Source organism: Lupinus angustifolius, chromosome LG11 (genome assembly GCF_001865875.1).
Source record: "Lupinus angustifolius cultivar Tanjil chromosome LG11, LupAngTanjil_v1.0, whole genome shotgun sequence".
NCBI classification, from domain to species: domain Eukaryota; kingdom Viridiplantae; phylum Streptophyta; class Magnoliopsida; order Fabales; family Fabaceae; genus Lupinus; species Lupinus angustifolius.
Window position 1 is genome coordinate 20,231,292 of NC_032019.1, and position 12,585 is coordinate 20,243,876.

Below are 12,585 nucleotides of genomic sequence, written 5' to 3' on the forward strand. Positions count from 1 at the left end.
ACATTCGCGGCTATCACTTCACGATGTCCCCGGCGGGACAATGGGTCAGTGATGAGCACCGATACACTTACACAGGCCCTTACGGTCTGTCGTTGCACATGGAGTGCAACGGGTCATCGATGATGATCCCTCACCCTGACGCTTACATTGACGCTTCCTTCACATGACCGCCAACGGGACTGATGTCTCCAGATGTAGGACTCCGACACCCGCCAGTCAGGAGTGATGGCGCGTTTCCCTCCCACGGTCATAGGATGTGGGCAAATTGTTTGGATACTCCGTCATCCAGCAGAGCCCAGAGGAGCCGGGTTCTTGGAGGAGGTCCTTGCAAGAAGACTCCGGGTCTGAGAATGTCACCCCCACCAAATTATGCCGCTGGGTTGTGGCATAACGAAGTGGAGGAAGAAGAGAAGGATGACGAGGTCATTGAGCTCGTAAATGTCGAGAGTTCGGTGGAGGTGATCAACCTCGTGTCGGACTCAGAAGAGGGGGAGGACCCGAGTGAGGGGTCCAGCATTCATGGAATCTTCTAAGTTAGCTTGGGGGCCAGTCGATGTCCTCTTTTTGTTTTTGATGGGGGGCTGTGTATCTGGTGATTTTGTATATGTAGTGGCGATGTAGTTTCCGCCTTTATTGAACTAGTATGTATGAACTAATTATGGCTTAACTAATTATATGCATCATGTTATTCAGGAAATTGTAAATCAGGTTAAGTTATCATTCGATAACGATAAGTTGATTTTCCGTATTCGAGTTACTTAAAGTGATGTCCCGGAAAAGGAAGGTTTTGAAAAGGAAACAATTTTATATCACCAATCTCTTTATTCAAAAAAACAATTTACCCATTTTTCCGCAATTTTTTTTAGAAGTATTTTTCGGGGCGTTACATTATTCCTATCAATTGACCTTAGTTCTTCTTCCATTTCTTCAATACATTGAGGTTGCCTCAATGCCTCTTCTACTCTTACTGGTTCCATCTCAGCAAGTAGTGCCATATGCATGAAGTCACCATCTATTGTGATGGTTGAATCAGGGAACACTTCATAGTCACTCAACCTCAAAGGTGGATATCTATGCCTCTGAGTTGTTGGCGGATTGGTAGTAGTGTTAAACATATCAGTTGGATTATGTATCACCGTCTCAATCAATTCATTCTCTTCAGCATCCTCAATTTGCATTAGGGTATCTCTACATCACGTTGAGTTTTTGAGGTTCCAATTCCAGCATTGTTCTTCACCAAACCTCAAGTCCCTTCTCATTATCAACTTTTCATTCTTAGGATCAAAGACTCTATAGGAAACAGTTGAGTGATAGACTAGAAAGATAAGTTTTTCACCTCTATCATCCAACTTTCTCATCTTTGCTTCAGGGACATGTGTGTAGCAAATGGAGCCAAAGACTTTCAGATGTCTCACATTTGGTTTGATTCGTGTCCAAGCTTCCTCAAGATTCTTCTCACTTAATCTTTTATTAGGGCATCTGTTGAGTATGTACACAGCAGTAGAAGCAGCCTCACCCCAAAACTTCTTAGGCAACCCTTTTGTTTTAAGCATGTTCCTTGCCATATTAATAATTGTTATGTTTGCTCTCTCTGTTGCACCATTGTGTTGAGGTGTGTAGAGACCAATCACTTCATGTATTATCCCTTCTTTGGCACATAAATCTTGAAACTCAAGAGACACATATTCTCCTCCACCATCTGTCCTTAAATGTTTCAGCTTGGCATCACTTTGTCTTTCTACTTGAGCCTTGAATTTCTTAAATGTAGCAAGCACATCATGAAAGTTCAAAGTGTCAAGATAGCACTATTAGATTGCCTATGTTTTGATGAAGACAAGGATTTAGTGAAATCTTGAAGATAACTCAACAAATCAACATGCCAAGGACTCAAAAGTTTATGTCTAGACTAGAGTTATAAATAGAGTCATCATTAGTAGTCTTAGATATGTGTCTTAGTTATTGAGTCTAGGTTAGGTAAACCTAGATGCAAATCTCACAAGTCCTAAAAACAATCATATCATTTACATGAGACATGCCATCTAGATTATTATATGTTCATGCATTAATCATACATGTTATTTGTGCATCTTAGGCATCACATAATGGTAAATATGTATATTTCATAAGCATAACATATAGGTAGTTTACCATTTAGTCTGTTAGCTGAAAAATATGTTAGTTAATCGATTAAGCAAGGCATTAATCGATTAACATGAAATCAGTTTTAACAATTAACTGAAAAACAGAATTCAGTTATTCTCAACAACCCGTTAATCGATTAAAAGGTCACTTAATTTAACTAGGCATCAAACAACTTTTCTATATAAACTATGTTTTTACACCATGTCACATTCATTCATTCATTTTTAGAATTGTTAAGTTGCATATTTTTCGTGCTCATTGTGTGTCATACAGGAAGAGAGAAATGCATGTAAGATAGTGAGAGATAATATCATGCTTAGAGTTTAAAATGTCATCCAATTGCATGTGATTAAATGTGTTCATCATTCTATCTTTTCTTGCATTTATTTTAGAGATTTTGTAGGGTAGAAATTACATGTTTCTGCATAATTCTGAATTCATACATATTCTTGTTAATTTATGAGATTTGTATAGGGTTCATAGTTGGATTTTAATTGTAATATTTGAGCCACATTGTGCTTTATAATACTCTATTTTTATGTTGTTTTTGTGATAAGAAAAGTCGTCTCTCAGTATCTTACCACCAAAGAGATTCAGTGTTTAGATCATATTCTTGGTTGGGGCTAGATCGTAAGAAAGGTTTTCTTAGGCGATTAGAGTAGTCAAACCAAGGTAGGGGTTCTAGGAATTCAAGAAGGGAGCGTCTAAGGTATTGTAGTGGAAGTGTACATGTAATATACATTCCTTCCAATATTAGTGAAGAAAATCTCCCGAGATCAGAAGGGGAGGCCTGGATGTAGTTTGCAAGTGGACCCGCAAACGAACCAGGATAAAATTCCTTGTTGCAGGCTTTTTCTATCCCTCATCTCTTTACTTTTCAAGTTGATTAATTGCCTATTTTAGCTAATATTTTGAATATTGTAATTCTGCCATATAGATATTACTTATGTTCAAATATATATGATGTATCGTTTCTATAATATCGGTGAGTGGCTATGCAAACAAGCCATTCAACAACTTGTTGTTTTGTGCAATTTAATCGATTAAGTCAGTGCGTTAATCGATTAACTAGGCGTTGTCCAGTATAGGGCTTTGGTTCGAAAAGCGGTATTTGGGATCATCTATAAAGGTTACAAAGTACCTATTGCCTCCAATTAACTCTTCTTCAAAGGGTCCACACACATCAGTACATACCACCTCCAATGCCTTTACTGACTTGGTAGAAACATTTGAGACAAAAATATTTATGGTTTGCTTGCTAGTAAGACATTCATCACACTTTTGTTCTGGTATCCTAATTTGTGGTAATCCAGACACAAATCCACCTATGCTCAACAAATCTAGACTCTTGAAGTTTAGATGCCCAAACCATTGATGCCATATCCATATGTCCTTCTCAAGACTTGATTGAAGACACCTTTGATCAATCATTTGTAGGCCTATCTTGAATGTCCTATTGGCTGAGATAGGATCTTTCAAGATATTGTGTTTGTCTTTATCAAACACATTCTTCATCTCCATTGTGTAGCCTTTTCCAAGCAATTTCCCAAGACCGAGTAAGTTGCTTTTCATTTTAGGCACATAGAGAACTTTGGAGATGTATGCAGTCTTCCCATCTTTCCTCTTGATCATTACTTTCCCAATACCTTCTACTGAAATTGCACTATGATCATCAAATTTGACATTACTTTTTGTTGATTCATCAAGAGTTGTGAACCAATCTTTCTTGCCTATCATATGATTGGAGCATCCAGTGTCAAGATACCAGAAGTCTCGATCTTCTTCACTATTTTTTATAGTAGTCATAAGTAGGTAATGATCATCATCATTTGGTTCTGCACATTGTGCCAATCTTGCTTCTTCATTATTCTTGCTCAATATTTTGTTGGATTTGCATTCAGCTGCATAATGGCCATAGTTCCTATAGTTATAGCATTCTATCCTCTTCTTATCAATCTTCTTCATGTTCACTGAATTCTAGTTAGAGCCTCTCTTGTGATCATGCTCTTGGAAGCCTTGTTCATTTTTCAAGCCTTCATCATTTCTCCATTTATCATTTTGCCATCTATCCTTGTTTCCTATTTTTTTTGTTCCAATATTCAACTGATTTCTTAACAGATTGTGTTTGAAGTGCTTGAACCTCTCCCCTTTCTGCATTACTCTCTTTTAGCCTTTGTTCATGTGCTTCAAGAGAGCTCTGCAGTTCTTCAAATTTGTAGGCTTCCAGGTCCTTAGACTATTCTATTGCCACAACTATATGATCATACTTAGCAGTTAAAGTTCTAAGCACTTTCTCAACCACAGATTGATCTCTTACTTCTTCACCACAAGCCTTCATCTGGTTTGTTAAGGACATGATCTTGGTAAGGTAATATGAGATTGTTTCTTTCTCCTCCATTTGAAGAAGTTCATATCTTCTTCTCCTGGTTTGAAGCTTGACTTTCTTGATCTTGGCAGCACCTTCATAGCTTTTCTCCAAGTTATCCCAAGCTTCTTTTGTTGTCTTGGTACCAGCAATCGACACATTGATGGATTAAGAGCAAAGCTTTGTAATCCTTCTTCTTGGATTCTCTAAAGATTGTTCTTTGAGCTTCATTGGTATTGTCACCAATCTCTTGATATCCATTCTGTATAATCTCATACACCTCTTGGAATCAAAAAAATTGCCTTCATTTAAATCCTCCATCTATCATAGTTCTTGGTGTCAAGAACTGGTAGTGTCATTGAGAAGCCATTACCATTAGCCATTATTGTGAAAGCTTCTCTTCTCCTTAGACTTTCTTTTCCTCCCCTTCTTTCTAGATCATACACTCAACTCTACACATGATTTTCCCTCTTGAACCTTGCTCTTGATATCACTGTTGAGAATAGCCAAGCAACCACAACTAGAGCACACAATTCTCTTAGCTTGTTACGCAAGAAACAGATTACTATGCATAGTAATAGCACGAAGAAATAGAAGAAAGTGAATAGGAGAGAAAGAAAGAAAGTTTTAGTGTATGAATGAATGAATCTTGTTGTATATTGAAAATGTATTGAACTTCAGTTACAACTTGTGCATCAATGAAATCACTTTGTTCCTATTTATAGCAACTATACTTCAACTAACTTGGCATACAAGTAAAATAATCTAACTATTTTTAACTAACAAGTTGAATTATCACAAATATCTAACAAGATCAACGTTTTGTTAATTTTTGTTGTTATTATCGGCTTGACCAATTTCGTATCAACAAAAGAAAAGGATTGTTGCTTTTAAATTAGTATAAATTCTAATGGAATTCAAAAGCTCAGTTTTGAGGAAATTGGCTAAAGCAATATTTAGATATGTTCTCCCACGTGTTGTTTAGATGGTGTTGATACTGGGAACAGTATTTGTTTAGGGTTATATGATATGATACTTATTTAGATCATATGCTTACATCCAGTAGATTGAAATTATGATCAGTGTTTTTGTTGGGTTGGAATTAAAATAGTGTCATGTTCCAGTATATTTGATATATTCCATTATCAACATTTTCTATAATGTTGGAGGGCCAAATCACCTTGTCTATCAAAGAAGGTACCAACAATTCGTTGGTTTAATGGTGTAAGACTTTACTGAATCCCTAAGGTTGATAGCTCAATTCCTGGAAGTAACACTTGTTGGAAGGAATAGCCACAAACCCAAAAAAAAGGTTCTAGTGAAATGAGTATAACCAACTGAATAATAAGTTAATGGACACAATTTTCATATCTACTGGTCTAATTAATAACAAGTGGATGGGCGAGGCCCCTACATAAGGCCTGAGTTTGGCCTAATTTACCAATACTAGTAATTATATATACTTTAATAAAAAAAATATTGTGGGTGAGACTCTTTAGAGTTTAAGTACATGTGAAACAAATTTTTATGTAGATTTTTTGTTCAAATATGGTATTTTTAACAATTTATCATATTCAATGGTTTATATTTATACACTTTCACCTCTAAAATATAAGGAGCAACACTTTAAACTAGTAACTATTATGTGAAAAAAGTAAAGGAAAATATACATTAACATTCATATTCTTTTTATTTAAAATAATATTATACTTTTACCCTTAAAATATAAAGGAATAAGTCATTTATATCTCTATTACTCAAGAAAAGTCTCACTCCAAATATTTATATAAGAGGAAGAGTTATTCTGACTTAACCAAATGTATTCAATTTGAAATCTTAAAAATGCATACGAAGAATTTTTAGTTTTGTTATGTTCTACCCAACTTAAATAGAATTGTCTTTGAGAAGAATATATCTATCATTCAATTTGTTTTATAACTTTGTAAATATTATATCCAAAATATGGTTACTCAATGTAAAGTATTTTTTAATAATCAAGAATATCTAATATGCGTAAGAAATTAATTTTTTTTAAAGTGTATATTTATTCCTCCAATAAATATGTCTTATATTGATAAACCATTTATCTAGTTAGGGCAAAAAATTTTATGCTAGTCTTAACTAACAAATTAATAATTTTTAAAAGTGTATTCTAATTATTAGAAAATATATATTTTTAATGACTTTTGAGCAATGTTAAACTTGGACCCTACAATAAATTCAAAATAGTCTGGATTAAGGTGTAATCAGTTTTATTAATATTATATTGGTTATTATATTGATCAAAGTATTGATATATTGGTGTAACAGTACAATCAATAGTTCACTATTTAAATCACATATTGATGAAGTTATATATATATATTAAACTATTTATTACAACAAAATGTGTGATTTAGTGATATAATGTTTTAGAAGTATAAACAAAGAAGATAGTTGTGCATTTGATTATCCACAAAACCACTTTCATAAAAATTAAGTCACTTTCATAAAAAAATTGTAATTTTAAATAAAAATCGTATAGTATAATAAGTAAGATTTAAATTAAACTCAACCAATATAATCGTCTCTTGTCTAGTTTTGAAAATCACCAACACATAGCATATCTACTGATTTGAAATCAATAAATTATTTCCCACTTTAGAGTTGATTCATTTAGAAATTGAGGTATGATGTAATGTATCAATTTAGAAAAAAATGTTTGCGTTTCCACACTTTTTTTAATGGATGTGGGTGTAAAAGCACACCAAGTTTCCTTGATAAAAGAGATGAAATAAAATTACAAACATACATGAAAAAGTTGAACTACTCGGCCAGCCAATATTTTGCATTTCCACACCTTAGACTAGTTGGTTAAGTTTCAAATTACTTTAATTTTGAAAGTAAATTTGTTTTTAATTCTATAATTATTATATTCCATTTAGTTAGTAAATCGGGATGCCACAAAACACACTACATACGTTTGACATGAATCAACTTATAAAATTGTGTTATTTCATCTCTCACCATATGGGTTAACAAATAATTCCTTTCGGAAGTGTGTGATTATTTTCTTCTTATAAGTGTTATTCCTAAAAATAATTTTTGACATTTAACCTAATATAATATCGAAAATATAATAAGACCTTATATTATTAAATCAGTATATTGTTAATATTTGTTCCCGGCATAAAACTCTCCATGCAAGACTCAAACATTAAGTCCTACTTAAGAGTTCCAAACTTTTTACAACTTGACCTAGTAGGCATTGGTAACCCAGGCCACTCAAGTCAATATAAATATTTATACAAGTATCTTATGTCACAAGTATAAAAATAAGTTCAATTCCTTTCATTATACATTTACGTGTCATTCTCCCACAGTAATCGTATATTACTGTTATCAACTTCCAAAGCTTTCAGAAAAGGTGAAAATGGGGAAAAAACTGGCAGGGATATTTCAGTCAATGACAATGGAACTGTCAATCAAGCTATAGTTTCAAGAAACAGAATTATGTTTTTACCTTTCAAACTTTTTCTTGTCTCCATCTTAATCCACTGAACAATAACCCTACCAACTTGAAGAGGAATATTAATATAGCCATTAATATAAGTAATGAAACTTTGTATTTGCACCACCCTTTTAAGGGGAAAAATTATAAATATCAGAATTTAGAGGTTCTAACAGAAACCGACACTAAAGCAGAAAGACATTTACTCGTCTCAATTCATGTAAACTATTTGTATTGATAAAAAATATATTTAAATTAATTTTTTTATAATTAAATATATTTTTTTGATTAAGCATAAATAATAACCAATGAAGTGGTACATTTTTTTGAACCGAAAATGTCGACCCACACTAGAGCACTAGCACTATGAGCTTTCTAGTATTGCTCAATAAGAACTAGAACTGAAAATAGCAAATAGGAATAGTCTAGTTCAGTCATCCTCTCCCATCAATCTCATCACTTCCTCAAACATCAAAAAACATCAAAAATCTTCTTTTGCTTCACCATTTAGAGGTTCATATGTAAGAAAAAAAATAGAAGTCTGTAGTATCAATCAGTATTCAGTGTTTATTTTTCCTTCAATATTTACTTTCCGTCTTCTTATTAAAGCAGTTGTTTTCATGAACAGTAGCTTCTAAAATGAAAAAAATAACATTAATGGAAAAAGAAGTGATTGATGATTCATATTCATGAAACATAAGGAGTCCACTCATTTAGTAAAAATAAGGTTTAATTGGTATTGTGATTAAAATAATCATTTGATAGGACTGAAATGTCTAAAGTTTGGTAAGAAAATAATGATTCATATTTAAACAATTAGAATTAATTTGGGATCTTTTTAATTTATAGAGACTAAATTTGTACAATATATTTTTTTTAATTTGTTCTTATGGGAATTCTATTACCATTTGGTAAGAGCTTAATCTCTTTCTAAATACTCTCCTACATTAAAAACTTGCTAAAGTTTTTAGAGAAAAGTTTATAAAGAAAATGGCAAAAAATTCTTTATCAATTATGATTTTGAGTTAATTTTTAATAAAAAATTAATTAAAAATAGAAAAAAAATTTATCTTTATGTTTTAGGGATGGCGATCACATGTCCCAACTTGAGATCACTAACCTTGTCCCGCCCAATAAAAAACGTCATGCAAGAGGAATGAAAGGTCATCCAAGAATGAATACGTTTTACTAGTATAGTTACGTGAAATTTATAAATAACTCTCACTTTTTTACTGAAGAGACAAGATTTAGGATACTAAATTAAAACAAGTGATCTTTATCCATATATTTAGGATAATAAATTGATACAAGTGATCTTTAAGTGTTCTCATTTCTCACAATAGCGTATTGTTCTCACGTGAATAGCTTCTATATATATATATATATATATATATATATATATAGGAGATTACTAGAAAAAAATGTACACTAAAGATATTTACATGTAGATTTTTTTAATGCTGCTCCTGTACTGTTTCCCAAATTATAAGTATAGTAATCTTTCACCTCAGCTATTATAATCTCCATCCATCCCTTACTCCCACCCCTTCACTCTGATCACTATCTTAGAACCCTAGAAGAAGAAAACCCAATCAAGAAACTCAAACAAACCCTGGATCTACAAAACCAAAGTTTCACTCAAGTTTTCTCATCCCATATGGATTCAATTCAAGAATTTATGGACTCAGACAACAGCAACACCTGCAACCTCACCAACAGTATCAACAATAACAACAACAACTTAGTTGGTAGTGGCTCTAACTCATTTGGTAGTTCTAATTCCCCATCTGGTTCTTCCACCAACACCAGCAGCCGCTATGAGAACCAGAAGCGCCGTGACTGGAACACCTTTGGCCAGTACCTCAAGAACCACCGTCCTCCTCTTTCCCTCTCCAGGTGTAGCGGTGCTCATGTTCTTGAATTTCTTCGGTATACATAAACCCTCTATTTTCCATGCATCTTTTTTTTGTCTCAAAAGTTTAGATTATGGAAAGACACGCCTGATACAAGGTTAAACCACTGCTTCCACCAAGAATTACAGTGATATTCATATATTAGTATCACTTACCAATAATAAAAGTTCGAAAATCGGCATAAGACTCATCGACAATTATCATGCACATCTGGTAACACTGGATGAGACAGTGAAACTAAACTTGGCCAACGAGTTGAGTCCGGGAGGAAAATAAATGGAAATAAAAGGCTTTGGGAATATGAGATATACTTGTGCGATATCTCCTAAGCCTTCATTTTTCTTTAATCCTTTCGAACCTAACTCTTAAAAGGACCCTCAATTCATTGAGATCATGGACCTGCAGCACCTTTTTCTTTCTATTTAAATGCTGTTGTTTACTTTTGTTTTTGTATGTTGAAATTGTTACTATTGTTATTATTGTGATGTAGGTACTTGGACCAATTTGGAAAGACCAAAGTCCACACTCCGATCTGTCCATTTTATGGCCATCCTAACCCTCCAGCGCCATGTCCATGCCCTCTTAGACAAGCCTGGGGTAGCCTTGACGCCCTTATCGGCCGTCTTCGTGCTGCTTTCGAAGAAAATGGAGGAAAGCCTGATACCAATCCATTTGGTGCACGAGCTGTGAGGCTCTACCTTCGTGAGGTTCGTGATTTGCAATCCAAAGCAAGAGGGATTAGTTATGAAAAGAAGAAGCGTAAACGCCCCTTACCACAACAACAACAACCACAATCAATGTCACTAGCATCTCCTTTTAATCATCACCACCAGCTTCCGCCACCTTCAGGTGCAACTCAATAAGGATTTTCCATGGAGAAAATCTACCCTATCTTCAACAAAAAAAACCTTTATCTCAATGCTTTTTAGGGTCTTGTTTTCATTTTTAGTAGAACATTTAATTTAGGGTTTTATTTTTGTTGAAGTTATTTTCATTAAAAGGTTTGTAGTCTATCTATCTACACTGTTTGTCTTTGTATTCTGTTTGGTTTTGGCAGAAACCAAAGTTTAATTAAAGATCTGGTATATCATGAATCTGCTTTTAAAGAAAACAGTGTGGTACTGGGAGATGACTGGTAGTGGGAGTACCTGAAAAGTAGTGGTGAGAGTGAATGTACATGGAGGCCATGATGGTTCTAATGTCATTACGAACCAAAAGCATCCCATCATTCTTAGTTATATTTATGTATCTTTTTCATATGTCAAGCTTAGACCTGGAGATTAAATATGTCTTTCATCATTCTCAATTTTGGGTTTTCATCTGAATTTGTTATTTTTGATGGCTTAGATTTTAGAGTTTAATATTTACATAGTTTTTCTTCATACTATAAATATATTATTCATCACCATTTATGTTTTAATAATAATTAATTCTTAAATAAAGTAATATAAATTAATAATAGATAATACATGTATGTATAGAAATAAAAACCTAGATTTAATATCTTTGTTATAGTAATTTTTCAATGCCCCATGTAGTTGTTATGAAGCTATAGCAGTTTTTCACTTCCGTACATCTTTAATTAGTCTATAAGATTATTTCCATCTTTTGTGTTTCATAATGATGTTCGATCATTTTAATTATTTTGTTTCATGTATTCACAAATTAATTTAGTACTACTTTCTTGCTTTTTTTTTCTTCCAATTTGCCACTTTTCCTTAATGTCTTATCCAATTGTGTTTTGTGTGGAGAAAATATTAGCGCCCTAAATTTTATCCATGATAAGTTCTGTTTCAGCCTGACAAGTTTTTTGTTTTCTCCTATCAAGACTAACTTCTGACAATTAATATGGTCAATTTGAATGATGATACTGGTTTATATATGCACCTATAGTGCTGTCTTTTCAACTGACGGAAAAGGATAATTAATGGCAGACAATGTAGTTAATTCCTTTGTGACTAAAGTTCTATTATTAGCTATATACATGATCCTATATTCCTAATTAATCTCATCGGTATACAAAGACTTTCAATTAACTAAAATTAATTTCCTCCTTTCCATGACCATAATTTATGTATCATTAATCCCTCTTTTCATTTACCAAATATAGTAAACTCTTCAATTGAACCTCATACCTTTTTTATACTAATAAAGATATTCTTATATCCTATGAGTAAGAAATTAATTCATTTTAAAATATATATACCTCTTTTAAAAAGTGTTGCTATCATGAACCACACACTTTTGATATCACATTCTGCTGAATTATTGATGCAATTAATTGTGCTTAAGTTTTCACCTTAGTTAGAACATAAAGTAAAAAAAGGAAAATATACTTAGCTTCTTCATCCTGATTAGGCTAGCTTATCTTAGCAGGTAAGAGAATTGAAAAAAGGTCATTACTGATGTATAAGGAGAAAAGTGATTTTGACAGAAAGTACATAGATAGACATATCATTTCATACTATCATAAAAAATATAAAAGACAGATCCTCAACATACATAGAAAATCAATTAATTTTATTAATCAATTGAGCAGACTAACCTGTCAAATAAAATATAATTTGTGTTATCTTTCCTTCCATCCTTTTGGATTTTCTGATTATTTTAGCTCTAAAAAGTAGAAATTTTCCGCAATCCCTCTGATCATGAAGAGGCACCTATTGTGGATCCAC

General features: G+C 33.0%; 1 protein-coding gene across 1 annotated transcript; it reads left to right on the top strand.

Moving 5' to 3' along the window:
* LOC109359443 (protein LIGHT-DEPENDENT SHORT HYPOCOTYLS 4-like) lies at window positions 9,475-11,175 on the top strand. The gene is made up of 2 exons (XM_019604112.1): window positions 9,475-9,926; window positions 10,401-11,175. Exons 1-2 carry the CDS (start codon window positions 9,655-9,657, stop codon window positions 10,771-10,773), a joined length of 645 nt encoding a protein of 214 aa, XP_019459657.1. The 5' UTR covers window positions 9,475-9,654; the 3' UTR covers window positions 10,774-11,175.

What these genes read in the sequence shown, in the direction of transcription:
- LOC109359443 (XM_019604112.1), top strand. Translation starts at nt 9,655, where the DNA reads ATGGATTCAATTCAAGAATTTATGGACTCAGACAACAGCAACACCTGC. An exon ending in CATGTTCTTGAATTTCTTCG is followed by an intron (nt 9,927 to 10,400) that starts GTATACATAAAC and finishes ATTGTGATGTAG; the next exon opens with GTACTTGGACCAATTTGGAA.